The 22,174-nt window shown below is 38.2% G+C and overlaps 1 protein-coding gene across 3 annotated transcripts in view; it reads right to left on the bottom strand.

The window, feature by feature from the left end:
• The window catches only part of gig (tuberin), a 619,250-nt gene that overhangs the window by 334,732 nt on the left and 262,344 nt on the right, over nt 1-22,174 (bottom strand). For all 3 annotated transcript variants that reach the window (XM_067150053.2, XM_067150054.2, XM_067150056.2), the window contains one exon: nt 3,074-3,192. In XM_067150053.2, coding sequence (XP_067006154.2) covers nt 3,074-3,192 — 119 coding nt within the window. The remainder of the gene's footprint in view (nt 1-3,073; nt 3,193-22,174) is intronic.

Here is a 22,174-nt window from a genome sequence, read left to right as displayed (position 1 = left end):
TCAAAATCAGCAAAATGAATACAGTTGGCTTGGTGATGAGTAGAAACTCTCCAACTGTTCATCTAAGAATTGGAGATGAGGAGATGGATATTGTAGACAACTTCCAGTATTTAGGTAGTGTTCTGTCATCAGATAATACCATACATCAAGAACTTAGCAACAGAAAGCTTCCAAATTCTATCATGCTGTACGTCAAATATTTTGGGATGAAACATTTCCATTAGATTCCAAGATCTGCTTGTACAAAATATATCTAGTACCTATATTGGCATATGGTCTGGAAGCAGCAACACTTACGACCAACAAAGAGTCGTCTTCAGGCAAGAGAAATGAAGCTCCCTCGTTCTTGTCTAAAAAAAAAAAATATGGATAAAATACGGAATGTGGATATCTGGCAACAGCTTGGATTGGAAAGAAGCTTGCTGGAGACTCTAGAAGTGAAGAGATTGCAATGGTATGGTCACATGAAAAGAATGGACCCTCACAGGACTCCTCGAATATACTTTGACCACAATGTTCCTCGGAATAGACCAAGAGGATGATATTTGGGAAAAACAGATATTGAAGGACCTTGAAATCAGAGATGTGAACTGGCGTCACATATTTATGAGCAGCATCTGTGGATGGATAGGACAAACTGCAAGAGACTCGTACATAACCGCACCCGGCTTGCTGAAGCAAAGAAATGATGATGACGATGATGATGATGATAGCTGACCTATGCATCAGCAGCCTGGACATTGACTAAGAGGAACCAAAGTAAGATACAAGCAGCTGAAATGAGGTTCTTGAGGAGCATACAGGGAAAGACAAGACAGGATAGAATACAAAATGAGGAAATAAGGAGAAGCGTCGGAGTGTGTAAACGTCAAGAAGAGATTGATATAGCAAAGCTGAAATGGTTTGGATACTTGATGAGAAGGCCAGGAGATAGAATACCAAAGAAGACATTCATGGACACAGAGACTGCAAAGAGGCCTAGGCGACGGCCTAGAATAAGGGAGAAGCTCTGTTGTGGACTGTATTGCAAATAGAGGAGTGGATAGCAGTAAAGTACTAGAAGAGGAGTGGTGGAAAGATCGAGTAAGGTGGAGGGCTTTGGTACACTACCCTACGCAGAGAGAATCTGGAAAAGGGAATGGATGAAGAAGAGAGAAGTTATCAAAAGAATGCTTCCAGTCACTATGTATTACATTCGGAAGTACAACTCGTAACATACACTAGTTATCTGCTGGTGGTTTGGCACGTTTTCTGCACGGCTTTATTCGAAAGGAGTGGCTTTTGAGAGAGAGAGAGAGAGACACAACTGGGAATATAAGAGACCATCTCCAGAAACTATTTGGGAATATATTCACACTGTTTAGACTCTATAGTCAGGAACAAAACTATTTTTAAAAGGTTCAAAAACAGACGGGATCTCGAATGTTCTCGATTACAGGGCTGCTGCTGCTGACGAGATGGCAGTGAAGATGATGTCACTTGGAATGACGACACGCGAGTAGCAGGGGTTGGCGGTGCAAAACGATAATTCAAATGAAAGCAGTGATCAGGTTTGCTGTATGGTAGGCCTACTGTTCAACTCACAGTGACGAATGACTGGCTATTACATTATTTTGTATCAATATTGCATAATATGATACCCTTATCACTTATGAAGCAAGACGAATCTTTGTAATACCAATACAAATGGTCCATTATTGGACATCATAAATTTTCCAGCTAACTCATTCCTGGTTGCCAGCGTTTCGCCCCCGTGTGCTAGGCTGGGCTCATCAGTTGGTACCTAGCACACCTACAAAGACGCATGGCTAGTGCATACCGTGGAGGCCACTGCATAGGCTAATTGTAGCCACCGGTGGCCAATGCACTTTGGGAGACTTCGTCTTTTCCTGACGTCAACCTCATCAGAAGAATTAATGAGATGTAACGAATGATATGACATAAGAGTAATTAAAACGGACTATATTTACTTTATATATAGGCCTAGGCCTAAAAGTAGTGTTCTCCATTTATTATCTTTTTACTTTTAGAAATACTGCCTTCCATCAAAAATAGCCAGTATAACTCAGATACATTCATAGGTTTGTTAAAGAATAGTGTAGAATGTTTACATGTACAACTGATAGCTCTTTATAACCTAGAGGTCATGTGTTCACTGCACAAAATTTGAGGTTATCGCATATTGGACACCCCTTTATCTTTTTTTTTTTTTTTTGCTGTAAAAGTGGGGGGGAAAAGGAATCTAAAACATGAGTAAATATGGTATATACCTACAATAAGAAGAACAAACATCTGTCAATGGCTGGCTGATGTGTATGAAGAGAAAATCTTAAAATTCTGTTATGTCCTCAAATTGAGGCAGCAACATAATTATCAACTTGGATGACGGCAATGCAGGTTAGACTCCAGTTCATTTCGAAATGCCATTGGACACAGCGGTTTGCAAAAAAGGAGAGAGGTGCATCTCTGTAAAAATGCACGGCTGTGAGAAGTTAAGCTGCACCGTCATGTTGTGCATTGCAGCCGACAGAAGAAAGATGCTGCCTTACGTAACTTTAAGGCAGAACACTTCGTCAAAAATCAGCGTGCCTGGCGTAACAGTCTCGGCCCAAGAAAAGGGTTAGATTGACACAGCCGTTGTACTTGATTGGATGAAACATGTATGGAAAAGAAACCAGGGACATCCTTAAAAATTGAACAGCATGACTGAACAACAGTTGTTATAGGCACATGAAAGTTAGAGTGAAAGCTTACCTGCAACGCGGGAAAACAGACAAAGTGATCATAACTGGAGGATTCACATCTGTATTTCAACTGCTTGACATGTGTATGAATAAGCTTTCCATAAGAGCCACAAAATAGACACAGGAAAAATGTTTTAATGGAAAGAGAATAAAGAGGTGTACAAATATTAATCACTAGGGGTAGCAAGTTAGGAAAGAGGACAGCAACATGCACAAGGATAAACATAATGGAACAAAATGAAGTATACAAAGGCCTGAAATAGGGAACCTTTACAAAGATGTTGGGAACAAAGAGTAGATGAACGTGAATCAAATATTCAATACTATACCATAGCAATGAGTGCTGTTGCCAAGAGGTCTACATCATTACCATGTCGAGAGAGAATAAGAGCTTTGTTCTGCATAACCTGAGGAAGTTCCTTCAGAATCAGATGTAAAACTTTCCAGTCTGAAACAAGTGAACACATCACTGTTACAAGACATGATACAATAATAATCAACCAAAACAGAATTAATTAAAAACTTTGTTAACTTTTCCCTATCTATTAAAACAAGAAGACAGAATAATTATCAAACTAGACGATCCGTATTGCTCCGCAGCATTTGTTATAAATAGGTCAGATAACATGCCCTGATATAAAATTGCTCTATGCGCTGTCCGGGTAGGTTTTTAAACATTTACTTTTAGGACTGCTTTAGTTGTTAATTATGTGTGAAAAGATTTTTTTCCGTAGATTTCTTTATAGTGATACTGATTGATAATTTACAAACTTTTTTACAATTTGTTTTATGTCACACCATCACACATAGGTCTTATCATTCTCAAATGCGATTTAATTTGAGGGAAATATATATCACATGAGAAGTTCACTTCTTTGTGTAAAGTACTTTGTCACTGTAAGTCACAACACACAATTATACACAGTAGCAAGTGACACTACAACACTCAATAGCGGAGTACCCTGAAGTCGATTCTGACAAGTACAGATATCAGTAACACTGACTCGCGCACTATAAAATACGCTCTCTTGAACTCACTGACTCCATCTCGGAGCCCAACAGTCCCTCGCAGTCCGTCACTTGTCTTCGAGTCCAACCTGACTGACTCACTGACTGACAGCTCGATATATATATACTGTTTGATCCACTGTCTAGAATTCTTGATTTCTGGAAGGTTCTTACAACACACTAATGAAACACACTCGAAACATCGATTGACCAGCTAGTCGAATGGAGTACTCCAGTAATGATGATGACCCCGAGTAGGGTTGAAATTAGTCCCATGTAATGTAAATAACATTGTAAATACAACTTAGTATTGAATAGGTGGAAAACTCTCCTATGCATTATTTATATGATTTTTACACGTCACTCTCTCCTGACCCCCAAGCATAGGGGCACTAAGGGTGTCTTACCCCAATAGTATTTTGCTCCAGATAGTAAGTCGTATGTGCATCAAGTTTGGTTGACAACTATGCTGGAACATACACCCGATGCCAATGGTAGCTGAAGTTGGGCTTAAATGTCATCTGGAGTATCACTATTCATCTCAGCAACCCTGAAAACTATAGATTCAACAATAATATAGGTCATTTTTAAATATTTTTACATGTCCCTTCCTCTCTAGGGCTGCTATGTGAATCTTACTCCCACAGTATTTCTTTCCAGTGTTAAGTCGAGTGTGTACCAAGTTGGTTGAAATTACAGGTTTGCCTAGAGTCACTGTCATTTCTAATCGTTTAGCTTTGCCGATTTAACTGTGTGTAACCTGCTAAGTAAGGAATGTATTGTGGGCTAGGGTAAGTCTTTGCCTGCAATTACTGGAGTGATCATTTAATGATTTGATTTTAGGATTACTCAAAGTTGATTGAACTTAGAGACAGGCTGCCACAATGCATATACCGAGAACTGGTTTATCATCAACATCAGTCAAATACACAATCCACTTTACACGTTTCCAAAGGTAAAAATAGAGGGGTTTTACGTCAGGACAGCATGGTTGCCCAGCTAAGGTCAGATAACTATGCAAATGTACATTTCCAGACCCATCTTTTAATATCTCTATTTTTTTTTTTTCTTCCCTCTATATAAGAAATCCATTCCTGAAATTTGACACTGAGTTTTGACACAACCAGTATTTCTATTTAATTATTTGTGCTGTTTACAAAAACATTTGTGAGATTACAAGAGTGAATTGATGAAAACATGTAATATAACACATCAAATACTTCAAGTACCATAGGCTGCAACAAAAGTTTTGAAGAACTTCAATCAATCCTGGATTATAAATGCTTATTGGTTTATCTGCAAATTCCATATTTTATAAAGAATCTTTTTAATATACTGTAACTTTGTATTTCACAAAGACTGAAAGGATGAGGTCTGTAGGTTAAAAAGAATTTCTCTCCTTCTCCCTGTTTGAATTTGAGGCGTTCTTCTGACAAGTACGACTATACCTTGTAAATATGTACTGCACATTTGCATAACCTCAAATACATATTGTTAATATATTTTAATTATCCTTAATAAATGTTAAGTCCGACCATATTCTGTAAATATGTATTGTACATTTGTATAACCTCAAAATCTGCGTAAACTGTAGAAAACTCTGTAATATTCGTATAATGGGTATAATCCACAATCATTCTGTTAAGCTGCGTTTACACTAGTGAAACTCCCTCGCGAAAGTCACTCAGGCGAAACTTACTCGCTTTGAATGAAATTTCGCACTACCCAAAACAGAGCGCAATTCAGAGCGAGAAATAGCGCGAGTGGGGCTAGCCGCCTTCGACAAGCCTGAAAGCTTCAGTTCTGGTTTTGCAGCCAACATGGAAACTTGTTTTGTCCCTCCAGCAGCTACAATATTTCATCATCTTATAGTAGATAAGTGTCATAAAAGTGTCATAAAGTTGAAATAAATTGTGTTGCGTTTTTCGTGCAGGTCAGAGTAAGTTCTTCACAATGACCCAAGAATGCTTCAAAATAGGTACCGGTAGGTTCATAAAAGTAATAAAATGACACAATTTTGGATTATAAACCAACAGTCATTGCTTACCTGATCCAGTGACTCTGCTCTTATTTTCTTTCGATCTTTCGCTTCAATATGATCCCAGTAGCGCTTTCATCTTCCCTTTCACTGTAGAAATAGGAAAGTTTAGTTGAGAACTAATTTCCTTCCACGCATCTTCTCTTTCATTGAGATTGAAATTGTTTTTGTTTTTCGGATTTCACATAAAATCTCGATTTTTGTAGAGCTTGATGAGCTGCAAGCACAGTTCTTGATTCCTCCCTCGCGCAACGATGGGGGCCACGTTTACACTGAGCGAAACCATTTGATGCACGGACAAAAACCGACTGTGCTCCGGCTCGCAGCGAGGGCCCTCACTCCGTACTTACTCAGGGGTGAGGGAGTGTCTACGCTAGGCTCAATTCCTTTGCGAGGAAATTGTGCTTAGTGTAAATGCAGCTTTACATATGGAGGTTTCTGGAAACTTACAGTAATAATTTATTATCCAGATACATGTGGAAACATTAGGAATTTTGCAGACATGTCTATGTGTGTTTATAAATGATAATCGGACATTCGAGATTGATCTACTCCAATCGAAAGGCCGGTCGATCAAATGTCCATGTATGTTCGATTGTGTTCCATTCAGAGAGTTGCAAGAATATTTCCAGAAGTCGATACTTCTAAACTGTTTTTCAAACAGTATATATATCGTGTAAGACACAGTCAGACAGTCAGTCAGTGTTAGACTCCGTGGGGAAGTCAGTCAGCGAGACAGTGCAGTAAGAGAATGTTGAGTGTGGGTTAGAGTAAGTTGATATCTTTATCCGTCAATATCAACTTAAGTGAGGGGTCATTCAGTCTTGCCTTGTGTTGACAAAGTGAATAATCTTGTTGATATGTGTACTTTACAGAAACGACTGTGTGATGGTGAAGTGAATAACAAGTGTTACAACTTGTTGATACCTGTACTTGATTGAATCAACAGTTAATTGGTTCAGTGTGTTTCCCTTAATAGTGTAGTGTTGTGTATAATTGTGTATTGTTGAAGGAATAGACTTTGCAACAATAAAGTGTGGTTTTATGTAAGGAAATGAACGTAACTCCTGTGATATTTATTTATATCAAAATAAGACCGCATTGAGAACGATAATATTACCATCTCATCAGGATTATCACAACAGAACACACTCCCTTTATCATAAGTTTTAGGGACTACATTGTAGATCATCACCTTTTTTTCTTCTAGCTCAACAGTATCAAGGCTTTCAGTCACCCCTTTCATAATTCCTTCCCTACCCTCATTCTCCAAACTTTCCTCCCAGTTTTTCTTCTCATTTTGATATTCATCTTCATTATCTCCCTGGTCAACAGGGGCTAATGACCACATGGTGTTGCAGCTTTAAAAAAAAAAAAAACGGAACAATGACCACCCCACCATGAATTATTTTGTTACTATGACCACAGAACAATATTTCCATGTCACCAGTGCTCACATCGTTGATGGACTTTGCAACATAATGTAAATTCATGAACAACTCTCCATTATTATAGCTTGTATGGTAAAAAATGCATTGGTTATATAAGATTGGAAATTGGAAATTCTACAGTTTTTGTTATTACAATTCTTATATAACGTTTTCCACGCAATATTTGAATATTTGTGAAAAAATGTAATGATCATGAAAATGTAAAAGATGAAAGCTTGGAAATTAAATTTTGAACAACTTTTATTATCTTCGTAATTTGTAAGTTTCATGTTCTGTATTGATGGTGTAAATAAATAAAGTAAGATAGGTAGATGTTCCTCCTAATCAATACAATTTATATTTGGTACACAATATTATATAATGGTACTAGTTTCGGCCCGGCATGGTGGTGGTGGTGGTGGTGGTGGTGATTTTTGTTTTAAGAGGAAGTACAACGAGGTAATCATCCTCTCTGAACAAATAAGTGGAAAAGAAATTTAAAATATAAAACAAAATTATTTATTCAACAAAGAAATTTGGAAACGCAGTACTACAAAAAAAATATTATAGAATTAGGCCGAAAGGATTACTAACATATCAAAAGGGAGCGTACGTTCCCCGAGTAACAGTACACTTGTAATTTATGTACCCTTGATAAGTCCACTGTCGCACATATAGCGATGACGAGATCAGCAGTAGTCGCGTCATCGGCTAGTATGCGTTCGAGTGTTTCCTGCAGGCCGAGGCTCCGTCTTAGGCCAGAGAGATTGGCGCACTTTGCAGCCCAGCATGAGGCCACCCTCAACTATATAATCATGAATAACTTAACCCTACACTGCGCAGTGGGTCTCACGAGACCCATACTACTTTTTGCATCCCTGAGTAACTGAATAACCGATCTTCCACATGAGGATGGTGTTCCTTGTGAGGCCTGGACTATTCAGACATTTTAGTTCAAAAATCATCCACCATAGACCAACAAAGGGATCACCTACAAAGAAATTTTATAGAGTTTCCATGACAACAGCCATTACTCCAAATACCCGTGTTTCTCTTGTTGATAGGAAGTGCATAGAGTGACAAATTTCAGTTGTTAAAATATTTTCTGTGTAATTGAGGGCTTTTAGGATAATATACACATGGTTTTTTGTGGAATTATGTTTCTTTACAGCAGAAAATTTAGTGAAAACTGACTGTTCCTTGTGAGACCCACTGCGCAGTCATGAATATTTTTATGGAGACCATGTTAGAGGTTATATGATTTCGTTATTATTGACTTGGTTTTGTTCAGGGACCGAAATGGAGTGTTTTTAAATTGCTTGATAGTGTTTCAAAGTGTGTTTATGCCTTAATAATATTTGTATTGTATTAAAAATATCATATAATGACAAACTAACTGATAAACAATTGTTTGCTGCACTGGAAGAAATTCTTGCAGTAGCTGAAAATAGTGAAGATGGACTGGATTATTCAGATGATAGTGATGAGTTCAGGATGGAAAATATACCCTTTTCTGAGCACATAACCCCTAAGGCTTTCTCCAGACAACCACCAATTGGCCCTGAGCCTAACCAATCAACATTTGGTACCGAACAACAACCACCTACTGAGCCTTATTCCAATCAGCCACAAACATCTGTCAGTGTAGAGTCTGTCTCAGATGGTGCAAAACAGAGAGGTCCTAAGCGTATTTCTACCTTAGCAAATCCATCAACAGACAAAGTGAAATATAGAAATGTTATATGGAAAAGAGGATGTATGCAATGGGCTGACGAAGATCTCAAATTTCCTGGCACAACAGTGCTACCAGATGAAATGTGTGTGCTGGATCTGTTAGTCATAAATGCTTGGCTTTTGTCTAAGAGATGCCTTACTGAAAAAGGGATACAGCCTATTATGACACTTGCTGAATTCCTTGCTGATCTTGGTGTAATACTCTGCAAGTTTGGAAAACCCATTACTCCCTCACAGGGAAGGCTTAGATTTGAAGTTGAAGTGCTGCTACAGCTAAAGGAGAGGAAAGGCCCTACTACACCAGCACCACCACAAGATGTTCGGGGTGATTAACTTTCTCATTTGCCAGTATTTACCGAGAATCAGCAGTGCATTAAATTGCCTGGTTGTAGTGCCAAAACACATTCTAAGTGCATAAAGTGTGCAGTATATTTGTGCCTACACAATAAGAAAAACTCTTTTTACAGTTATCACACTAATTGAAATTGAGTAGATACGAAATTTCCCACTGAAAGAAAAAAATAAAATTTATTTTCAAACTGATTCTTGCTGCAGAATTTCTTTTACATCTTATAAAATGCTATTTGTTCAGGGCGTCGATCCATGTGGATCTTTTGCCCCTACTGGCACCATATTGAGTGAACCTGCGTGCAATTGGAATGGCGGTAATGTGGAATGTTGTGTGTGAGTAAAAGAAAATTAAGGACGTCACAAATAGCCCGTCCCCAGGCCAGGGATATTAATCATTATAATTAAATGCCCCTGACCCGGCCGGGAATCGAACCCAGGGCCGCCGGGTGACGGGTTCCGTATTGACGGTTTTCACTTTACAATGGCGAAAAATGAGGGTATCCTCCTATTCAATACATCATATATTCCGTCATTAGACGGAGCAAACAAATTCAGACATGTTTCGGCTCGCTTGAGCCATCTTCAGTGAAAAAAATTAGGGGGTTGGAATAATTTACATAATATAAGTTGAAAAAATGCTAAAAAACATAATGAAACAGTAAACAAAAAAACAAAAGAGAGCTTAGACGGAAAACAAAATTAGCACAAATATACACTATTTACATCAATATGCAGAGCAAAAAACTTACTGAGACAAAATTCAGTGAAGCAGGTGTTAATTTGAAATAATAATTGATACTAAAAACTGATGGTTATGAATTTCATGTTTTTGGTCCGTATTGAACAATATATAAGTAATAATAATAATAACTTAAATGTTTCCACCTTTTCAATACAATATATTCACAAAATTACAAAATTATACGGTACTAGTTTCGACCCGTCTAGGGGTCATCATCAGCCGTATTGGAGCAAAGATCATTTGTGGCGAAATCCTAAGACAATATTATTTTAAAGAATAACAAGTGAAATGAGATGTTATGGTAATAGTTAATAATACAAGGAATATACATAATAAGAGGTTTTTAACAAAGAATAAAGTATAAATGGGGTGTTGTAAAAATTATAATCATGGAAATCAGTAAGTTCTTGTATTGAAATGAAATATGGCTTAGGAAGAGGGCTTAAGGTGGGGCTGAAGGGTGCGGGAGAAAGTGTAATTGTCTTGGAAAAGTACCTTTGATTAAATTTAGGATTGAGTTTAGGTTGGCTGCATTATTGTTTCTGAGGAAAGTGATAAATAGATCGAAGAGTATGTTGGGTTTCTCTGAGATTTCATTGAGATTGTGACTGGCATTAAAGTATTGGTCTAGGTGTATGTAGTAATTTTCCATTATGTTCAGTAAAGGGCCCTTGTTTGCTAATACGAGGATGTCCATGTCTTGATCAATATTGGTGAAATTATGGTTATAATCTTGCATGTGTTGGCCGATGGCTGAAAACTTGTTGTATTTTATTGCGTTAGTGTGCTCGTGGTATCTGATAATGAAGTTTCTCCCGGTTTGCCCGATGTAGGTTTTTTTACAGGTGGTAACAATGATATCTACAAGTTAACCAACATCTTTAAGAAACAAGGCGTTAAAATAGCCTTCAAAACCAACAATAAGAACATGAATGTTTTATACAATACTTCACACATCAACAAGACCAGCAGTTTTTTAAAATCAGGAGTTTATAGGATCAAATGTACCACCTGTAAAAAAACCTACATCGGGCAAACCGGGAGAAACTTCATTATCAGATACCACGAGCACACTAACGCAATAAAATACAACAAGTTTTCAGCCATCGGCCAACACATGCAAGATTATAACCATAATTTCACCAATATTGAACAAGACATGGACATCCTCGTATTAGCAAACAAGGGCCCTTTACTGAACATAATGGAAAATTACTACATACACCTAGACCAATACTTTAATGCCAGTCACAATCTCAATGAAATCTCAGAGAAACCCAACATACTCTTCGATCTATTTATCACTTTCCTCAGAAACAATAATGCAGCCAACCTAAACTCAATCCTAAATTTAATCAAAAGTACTTTTCCAAGACAATTACACTTTCTCCCGCACCCTTCAGCCCCACCTTAAGCCCTCTTCCTAAGCCATATTTCATTTCAATACAAGAACTTACTGATTTCCATGATTATAATTTTTACAACACCCCATTTATACTTTATTCTTTGTTAAAAACCTCTTATTATGTATATTCCTTGTATTATTAACTATTACCATAACATCTCATTTCACTTGTTATTCTTTAAAATAATATTGTCTTAGGATTTCGCCACAAATGATCTTTGCTCCAATACGGCTGATGATGACCCCTAGACGGGTCGAAACTAGTACCGTATAATTTTGTAATTTTGTGAATATATTGTATTGAAAAGGTGGAAACATTTAAGTTATTATTATTATTACTAAAAACTGCGTTAACCTAAGAAACAAGGGAATGAGAAAACAAATGATGCGGATGGAAACAAATAATAGTAGCGCATGGTGAGGTTGTGGACCTCATAGTTTACAAATTATTGGCTTTAAAAATGACGAAACAGTTTGAAATTGCTGTCAGAATCATCCTAGTGGAAACCCATCACAACAAATTGGTCAGGAGGAGAGCGGGAGCAAACATTTTTGAGAGAAACCAAGCCTGAATTAACCTGCAGGCGAAAAGCCTGTGACAAGGAGAAAAAACAACATGAAATTTAAGGCTTTAGAAATAGCAGCATTCTCAATATCTTCTCAATCTAGTGGTCCCTTTCTTCATTATTGTTTCATAATGTTGGCTGGTGTTTTTGCCTTATTATAGAGGGGTTGGAAGGGCAGCATATAAAAATATGAGAAGCTGTGTTAGGTAGAAGACAGATGCATAGTAAATTGTAGTAATCTAGTGGAAACCGTCAATGAAGTTCTAATCTGTAATGGAAAAAAATGAGGTTGTATGAGAAACATGGGTTGATAAGTAAAAAGTGTGGAATGGTTGTGAAGAAAGCTTAAACTTACGGTGTGCAGTAGGTGGTTGTCCTCTCTAGTGGCCTGGCTTTCTCAAAGTAACGGTCTCGTTCGCGTGATCAAGTCTATTGTTGGTTCGGCTGTGTTTGCTAGGATGGAAGGAGCGGAGGGGGAAGGGGAGGTGCAGGGCTGGTTTGAGGAAGGAAGGGGTGTTGAGTTGGAGAGATGGAGGTGGGTTTGTTTGGCAAATATAAGGAATGAATGTTTGAAGAGGATGTTAGTTTACTCGCTGACTTCTAAAGCTCGAATGGTGTGGCCTTCACAAAGTGATGGTCTCGGTCGCGTGATCGAGTCTATTGTTGGTTTGGCTGTGTTTGCTAGGTTGGAAGGAGCGGAGGGGGAGGGTTGGTGTGAGGAGGGGGGGGGGAGTGGTGGTGAGTCGGGGAGATGGAGGTGGGGTTTGTTTGTGTTATGGAAATTCTGACAAATGTATGGAATGAATGTTTCAAGTAGAATGTTCTTTTTCTCGCTGACTTCATTTAAATTGTGAGTGGGGTTCATAAACTGATCTAAATCGATGTGGATGCTCTCGAGAATGTTGAGCAAGGTGCCTTTTTGCTCATAATGCAAGATCTTCAGGTCTTTATCTATTGAAGTGTATTCGTGGCTGGATGCTTTATGGTGTTCGCTCATAGCTGAAAAACGATTATATTTGAGAGCGTTGCGATGTTCGGCGTATCTTATGACGAAATTGCGGCCTGTTTGACCTATGTAGCTGGAATTACAGGATTGGCACTTTAATTTGTAAACTCCGGAGTTCAAATATTTGTTGTTGATGTTGCTATTGTTATTGTTGACAGTGTGTGGATTGAAAATGAGTTTGGAGTTGGTGTGGGAGGTTCTGTAAGCTATTTTGATGCTGTGTTTCTTGAAAATATTAGAAATTTGGTAAATGCTACTATTATTGAAAGTGAATGTGGAAAATTTTTCTTTTGGAGCGGAATCGTTTACTAGGGTAGTCTTGGGTCTGCTTTTGTATCTATTGATGATTCTGTTGATGAAGGTTCTATTGAAACCATTGTGTTCTGCAATGTTGTAGATGGTATTAATTTCTTTTTTGTAATTCTTGCGAGACAAAGGGATAGTTAATGCTCTGAGGACCATGCTATTGTAAGCTGCTTTTTTATGTATGTCTGGGTGCACAGAGGTCTGATGGATGGTATTGATGGTGTGGGTGGGTTTCCTGTATATATTGAAGTATGAAGTGTTGTTGCTGTTGCGCATAATGGTTAAGTCCAGGTAATTAAGGGCTTTATTGTTTTCTGACTCTATGGTGAATTTTATATGTGGGTCAATAGAGTTGAGAAATCCAAGTACTGTGTTGCTGTTAGTAACGTGGGAGTCTAAAATAACAAAGGTGTCATCTACAAAGCGTGTCCAGTGTTGAATGCCATTGATCTTGCCAATGATGTGAGAATGTTCTAAATGATCAATGTAGATGTCTGCAAGGATTCCTGAAGCTGGTGACCCCATGGGAAGACCTATCTGTTGGTAAATGACATTATTGAAAGTGAAGAAATTGTTGTTCAAAGTAAATTCCAGAATTCGAATAAATTCATCTATTTCGCCTATACTTAAATTGCTGAATTTGGAGAGATTGTTTTTGATCAATTGTACGGTGCTGTTAACGGGAACATTAGCGTACATGTTAGTAATATCAAAAGAATGAAGAGTGTGGTGTTTGGATAAATTAAAGTGTTTGATCTTATTGCAGAATTCTAAGGAGTTCTTTACTGATGTGTTGGCTTGAAAATGATAGTGTGACTTGAGGAATTTGTGAATGAATCGAGATACTTCATAGGTCGGACTGTTTCTGAAATTGATAATGGGTCTTATGGGGATGTCTGTTTTATGGATCTTAGGTAGCGCTTTGGCTGTGGGAAGTTTCGGATTCATGATAATCATTTTGGATTTTTCAAGGTCATTAAACAGAAATGAAATGTTCTTGATGTGGTTTTTAGCTCTCTTTGTATTTTATTAGTTGGATCTTTTTTAGAGGTTATGAAGTTGTTGTCTGCAAAAAACGTGTGTGCTTTATTAACATAGTCACTTTTGTCCATGATTACGGTAGCATTACCTTTGTCGGCTTTTGTTATAATTAAGTCGTTTTGTTTCACATTTTTCTTAAGTTTGTTTACTTTAGCTACGTGCACTGTGTTGGGTTTAATGGTTTGTTGTTGATTGAGGATGGAAGATAGCTTGTGTTTGACTTCATATCGGACCTCTTCTTGTATATTTATTGGTAATTTATTAATGGCCAATTCAGATTCAGCTATGGTGGAAATTAAATTATCACGGTTAGAAGGATTACCCCAATTATGTTTAGGTCCCTTGCTCAGAACATCAAGATCATCGGCATCAAGAATGATTTTACTTAAGTTTACTACAGGTTGGTGAAAATCATTAGGCCTTGTGTTATTTGAGTTGTTATGTTTGCTAAGTATTGTTTTTGTTTTTGAAAGAGCATTCCATTTCTTGTCAAGTGTGTTTTGTTTCTTTAACAAAGTGAGGTTAAGTTTGTTGGAGACGTGTAATTGAAAGGACGTCCATTCGAGGGGGCAAAGGAGAGTGGAAACTTCTAAATGAGTTTCATATAGTTTGTGGTTCAGGAGAGATTTCTTTTTATGGAGAAATTTGATTTCCTCTTTAATCCAGATTTTATCGGTTTTAAGTTGAGTCGCATGAGTTTTTGCTGTATTTCTGTGAGTTTTCTTGGTAAACTTTAGAAAATTGGGGGTTACGTCATTAATCAAGCATTTTCTCAAAAAACGTAAATCTTGCCCTAATTTGGCGACCTTTATTTTGAGATTGCAATAAAGGTTAGCTTTCTTCTTTGCCTGGATGGCATTTCCATTACAAGATATTAGAATCATTCCGTATTGACGGTTTTCACTTTACAATGGCGAAAAATGAGGGTATCCTCCTATTCAATACATCATATATTCCGTCATTAGACGGAGCAAACAAATTCAGACATGTTTCGGCTCGCTTGAGCCATCTTCAGTGAAAAAAATTAGGGGGTTGGAATAATTTACATAATATAAGTTGAAAAAATGCTAAAAAACATAATGAAACAGTAAACAAAAAAACAAAAGAGAGCTTAGATGGAAAACAAAATTAGCACAAATATACACTATTTACATCAATATGCAGAGCAAAAAAACTTACTGAGACAAAATTCAGTGAAGCAGGTGTTAATTTGAAATGATAATTGATACTAAAAACTGCGTTAACCTAAGAAACAAGGGAATGAGAAAACAAATGATGCGGATGGAAACAAATAATAGTAGCGCATGGTGAGGTTGTGGACCTCATAGTTTACAAATTATTGGCTTTAAAAATGACAAAACAGTTTGAAGTTGCTGTCAGAATCATCCTAGTGGAAACCCATCACAACAAATTGGTCAGGAGGAGAGCGGGAGCAAACATTTTTGAGAGAAACCAAGCCTGAATTAACCTGCAGGCGAAAAGCCTGTGACAAGGAGAAAAAACAACATGAAATTTAAGGCTTTAGAAATAGCAGCATTCTCAATATCTTCTCAATCTAGCGGTCCCTTTCTTCATTATTGTTTCATAATGTTGGCTGGTGTTTTTGCCTTATTATAGAGGGGTCGGAAGGGCCGCATATAAAAATATGAGAAGCTGTGTTAGGTAGAAGACAGATGCATAGTAAATTGTAGTAATCTAGTGGAAACCGTCAATGAAGTTCTAATCTGTAATGGAAAAAAATGAGGTTGTATGAGAAACATGGGTTGATAAGTAAAAAGTGTGGAATGGTTGTGAAGAAAGCTTAAACTTACGGTGTCTGAATTTGTTTGCTCCGTCTAATGACGGAATATATGATGTATTGAATAGGAGGATACCCTCATTTTTCGCCATTGTAAAGGTTTGATGTTGACAACATGTAATTTCTTCTTCTTCTTCTTCTTCTTCTTCTTCTGCTCCTCCTCCTCCTCCTCCTCCTCCTCCTCCTCCTCCTCCTCCTCACATCATGTAGCGTCATTGTTGCTTTGGTGAATTCTTCTCTTCCATAAATATCTATCCAATGCTTCTTCCCTCTTCCAACCTTTTTCTCTTAAATCCCCTTCTACCTTGTCTTTCCATCTCATTTTTGGTCTTCCTCTCTTCCTTGGCCTTTCAGTTTCCAGGTTTCCAATTCTTCTCCTCCCACATAATCCTCCCCCCTTCTCTGCACATGTCCATACCATCTTAGCCTACTTTCCTATGGGTCCCACTTTCACTGATCCTCTGATGTAATCATTCCTTATTCTATCCTTTCTTGAAACTCCACTCATCCATCTTAACATTCTCATTTCAGCCACTTCCATCTTTCTCACTTGGGCTTTTGTGATCGGCCAAGTTTCTGCACTATAAAGCATCGCAGGTCTCGCCACAATTTATACAGCTTTCCTTTCATCCTGCAGCTGACCTTCTTATCACACAGTACTCTACTCAATTTCTTCCAATTCAACCATCCATTATTTACCCTGTATTGTATTTCAGCCTCCAGACCTCCATCACTTTGTACATATGAACCCAGATATTTAAACTTCCTGACCACTACCAATATAGACATGATGCTGTATAGGCTTTTGGGCTTATGCTGTGTCAAGAAAATAAGGTGAAATTCTTTACGTTTCGCAGAGAACTGTGCTCTGCGTCATCAGAAGAAAATCTTGACTGTCCATGAGAAAGGCTTCTAGAAGCCTTTATCATCTGATGGCCAGGCAGGCATCAATTTTTGAAAATTAGACAAAGTCTCTCATAGTGCATTGGCACTGCTGGTGGTTCCAAGTAGCCTGTGCAGTGGCCTCCACGATGTGCACTAGCCATGCATCTTGGTGTGTGTGCTGTTTGCCAGATGATGGGCCCAGCTTGGCACACTGGGGTGAAACGCTGACAACCAGAAATGGGTTAGCTGCAAAACTTATACTGTCCAATAACGGGCCAACTATATAGGTATTATAAATTTACTCATTCGGAACAAATATTTCAGGTTCCCTATGGGAATCAACATCTTTATCATTCCTGATCAATGGAAGTTCTTCTTCTTGTAGGTTAATACATAGATCTGCCACGTACTCTCACTACTACATCGTGGGATTTGAGACTACTTTTCTTTGCCTACCTTACTTGCAGTAAAATGAAAATATTAAAGGTCCACCTTTTCAATACCATGAATGTTTATTGATGTGAATATATATCACATAATGTTTAGAGAAGATTGGTACTAGTTTCGACGCTCATTGCATGTCATCATCAGCCAACAAATCAATTGAGCAAAATGCAACTTATCGAATAGCAATATATAACACATGATAGCACCTACAAGACAAATGTTAAACTATGACTAGTTGAAATATAAAACACATGACAGCAAATACAAGGATTAATGTTGAAAGCTAAATTGTCAAAAGTTAAAACAATGAAAGCAAAACAGAGAAGGTAACAATAGTTAGGGTATGATACATGAGAAAGTAGTCCAGCTTGAGGTTTGTAGAACATAAGGTGTATCTATATACAACATTTAAATGCACCTACTAAGGCAAATTTTAAATGTAACATTAAAATGATGAGGGTATGGTGCGTATAACCATCTAAAACATATGACAGCACCTATAAAGTCACTGTTAGAATATAACCAGTTGAAATGATGTGGTGTGTCTGACAGTAAAACATAACATTTTTGAGAAGGTATCCCAGCTGTTGAGTCTTGATAAACAAGAGAATAGTCCAGCTTGAGGTGCATAAATCATAAGGCAACATATGTTATCAGTGGGAAGAATAATCTTGTTCTCTTAAGTTGCGGTAATTAACAGGCTTAATTCAGGTGGTTTCGAAGCCAACAATGTGGTCATGTGAAGATCATAATTTGAATTAACGTCACGATTCCCAGTTCAGTATGGAAACATGGAGACCTTGAGTAGCGTGATGGCATAGATGTTGAAAGGAGAGGAGCTGGGCTATATTTTAACATTTGTCTTGTAGGTGCTATCATGTGTTATATATTGCTATTCGATAAGTTGCATTTTGCTCAATTGATTTGTTGGCTGATGACGACGCGCAATGAGCGTCGAAACTAGTACCAACCTTCTCTAAACGTTATGTGATATATATTCACATCAATAAACATTCATGGTATTGAAAAGGTGGACCTTTAACATTTTCATTTTACTGTAATCCCAGTTCAATACGGAACAAAATGAAGTTTCTAACTTTCAATACCTTACTTGTCTCGTTATCCAGTGCTGCTGCATTCTACGAGCCGCCTGCTGCTATGTGTCGCTTCTTATCAGCTGTGCGTCTACTCGCCCGGCTGGCTCTTCGTTTACTGGGCATGGTTTTGCACCACCCCCCCTCCTCCCTCCGCTCAAGTCACTTATTACGTCTGCCTTCTCGCATGTTCAGTGATCGCTGCTCTCTGCCTATATAAGCTCACCTTGATCTTCTTTGTAACGAGTAGGGATATGAGGTGATTCTAGTGTGGAAGGCTTCATTTGTCCTTGTACAGCTGGTCTGTGCTTCTGCTGTTTTACGAACTGGCTTTTCTACGAGGAGGTGCGCGAGCAAAGGACATGCATACAAACTTTTAAATATTTCAGCTATTGGTCTTGCCCTTCTGGCTTGACATAACAAACTCCAGTCTATCTTCTTTCAAACATGGACTTACTATTTTCAATTTATTTCAAGTCCTGAAAATTTTATAACATTCCCAAAGTGTTACGGAAGTATCTTCAGTTACGGACACCTAATTTTGAATTTGATAATGGGTGTCCCGTAGATCGTTGGAATCTTGTGTCTATATTCTGGGAACTGTCCAGGACTTTGAGTGCACGGACTTTATCATCCTTTCTCTTTCCCCTTCCATTCTTTTTCCCCCTTCTTTTGATCCTTAAAGAAAGAAGTGAAGGACCGAAAGTTAAAATTTGATAATGTTTGTGACTGATCTGTCACTAATTAGTCATGCCCCTTTTTAACACCAATTTTTTTTTTAAACAATTGAGTAGATTCTAATTGAGATTGTATTATGGGATTCACAAAAGAAGATTGTGGCTCACAAATCCCCAACTTCTTTTAACTTTTGTTGTTTTATCATTTTTGGGTCAACATTGCTGCTGATCCAGTCGTTGTTTCAAAAAAAAAAAAAAATATTATGTGTACGAATGTTCATTTTGCTTCGGTCCCTTCTTTCAATTGGCCGATGTGCACTATTACTCTACCCTTTATAATTGTGAGGATCCATACTGTCGTTCCTCGATAACCTTTGTACTATTTTGTGATATTGTTCACCCCGTACTATTATCAGTGTTCGTCCCTCAAAATTATGTACCTTCCTTTGAGATTTTGACCTTTGATCTATTTGAGCATTTCTCTAGTGTGATGCCAGCATGTTATTCCCTATAAAAAAGGATAACAATAGCAATAATAATAATAATAATAATAATAATAATAATAATAATAATAATAATAATAATAATAATAATAATAATAAAAAGGTGTGGGAATTCTAGTCAGGATCACTATTGTGCTTAGACATTAGTTGGAATTCCCACTGAATGGGCTTGTTGGTCTTGTATCTTGTGTAAAATTTCTGCATCTTTTGAGTATCACAAAAAAAAAAGTAACATTTTTACCTTTGTCTTGTTGTCAGTTTTGAAAATACATAGCTTCAAACCCTTTGGTTGTTTCCAAAAGAAAAGGGGATATATATATATTTTTTTCCTTTCTTTCCAATGTCCATGTACCTACCACGACTTTGCCTTTTGGGTTTGCCCCACAACACGGCCCGTTGCGCGTGATTAACTCTGCTGACTTGCTGTACAGTGGAGGGTTGGGCACCTTATTCGGAAAGTAACTGGCATATTAACCACTATTATCGCTTGCTATACCGTAACCACCTGACAGATCTTGTGCTTCTGTAGTACACCTGTTTTCACCCTGCTGATCCTCATTCCTCTTTCTTCCAGAGCTTTCCTCCACTCTTCAAGCTTCTCTTGTAGTTTCTCTCGGGTCGGTTCGCAGAGTACAACATCGTCGGCAAACATGCTCCATGGTGCCACCTTCTTTACACCTTTAACCAGCACATCCATTACCAGGCCAAAGAGATATGGGCTGAGAGCAGATCCCTGATACAGTCCTACACTCACTGGAAATTTCTTCATTGTACCTACACTGCTCCTTACTTATGTCATCACACTTTCAAACATCTCTCTCACCACTCTCACATACCTTTCTGGCAGGCCTTTACTTCTCATACTTCTCCATAGCTCTTGCCTGCGCACTCTGCCATACACCTTCTCCAGATCAATCAAAGCGGTATGTTGATCAGCCTGTACCTCTCTGTTTCTCTCCATCTGTTGTCTTAGTGCAAATATTGCGTCAGTTGTTCCTCTTCCCGGCATAAATGCAAACTGTTCTTCACAAACTTTGGTTTCTAAACATAACCTCACCACAATGATCCTTTCCCAAGTCTTCATTGTGTGGGACATCAGTTTTATCCCTCTATAATTGCCACAGTTTTGAATAACACCTTTTCCCTTATATATGGGAACAAGTATACTACTTCTCCATTCATGTGGCATTCTTTCTGCTTCCCATATCTTTTCCATTAAATCCCAGAGAATATCAATGCTCTGTTCCTAGGCTTTTCCATGTTCCTATTGGAATTTGATCCATTCCAACTGCCTTTTCATTTTTCATTTTCTTTATCGCACATTCCACTTCTTCCCTATTTATAGCTTGGGTCACTCCATTTACCTCGCCATCCCCGTACTTCTCTCTTTTTGTTATTATTTGTTTTTGTTATTTGCTTTACTTCGCACCGACACAGATAGGTCTTATTGCGACGATGAGGCAGGAAGGGGCTAGGAGTGGGAAGGAAGCGGCCGTGGCCTTAATTAAGGTACAGTCCCGGCATTTGCCTGGTGTGAAAATGGGAAACCACGGAAAACCATCTTCAGGGCTGCCAACAGTGGGGTTCGAACCCACGATCTCTCGAATAGTGGATACTGGCCGCACTTAAGCGACTGCAGCTATCGAGCTTGGTCCGTACTTCTCTCTCACATTTTCCTCATTCAGTAGTCTTTCAAAGTACTCCAGCCATTTTTTTAGTATTTTCTCCTGATTGTATATTACTACACATAACTCATCCTTCATCTGCTTCATTGATGTTATGCCCTTGGATGCTTTATCTCTTGCCTTAGCAATCACTATTAGTTGGCTGTCATCCTGACTTCTTTCCAGCTCTACATACACCTCCTCCACTGCCTCAGCCTTCGCTTTTGACACAGCTCTTTTGGTCTTCTTCTTTGAAGTCTTATAGGCTTCCCACTCTTCCTGTCTTCCTATTAAATCCCATTGTTTCTTAGCATCCTTCTTCAATCTTATCACTTTCTGAAACTCCTCATTCCACCACCATGCCTCCTTATCTACTGGCAGTCCCTTTCCTGATGTTACACCTAGCACGTCTTCTCCAGCTTTCTATATAACACTGCTACTGATATTTCACTACTCCTGAACATCCTCTGATAATCTCAGTTCCTTTAACACTTTTCCTTTAAATTCTTCAGACAGCCCCTCTTCTTTCAGTTTCCACCACTTTATTCTTTGTTCTCCCTGCTTGATATATTTACATCTTTTTCCCACTATCATCTCATAAATGGCCTCTACAAGTTTGTGTTGCGCTACCACACTTTCACTGTAGGGTTGGGCAGACCGGAACATTCACTTGTTCCGCAACATTAGGAACTTGAGGCGGAGTGTTTCGGTACAGAGTGCCGAGACACGGGACAC

Source organism: Anabrus simplex, chromosome 6, assembly GCF_040414725.1.
Source record: "Anabrus simplex isolate iqAnaSimp1 chromosome 6, ASM4041472v1, whole genome shotgun sequence".
NCBI lineage: Eukaryota > Metazoa > Arthropoda > Insecta > Orthoptera > Tettigoniidae > Anabrus > Anabrus simplex.
The sequence above is the reverse complement of the archived record's forward strand: the minus strand, read 5'-3'. Positions and strand labels throughout refer to the sequence as shown.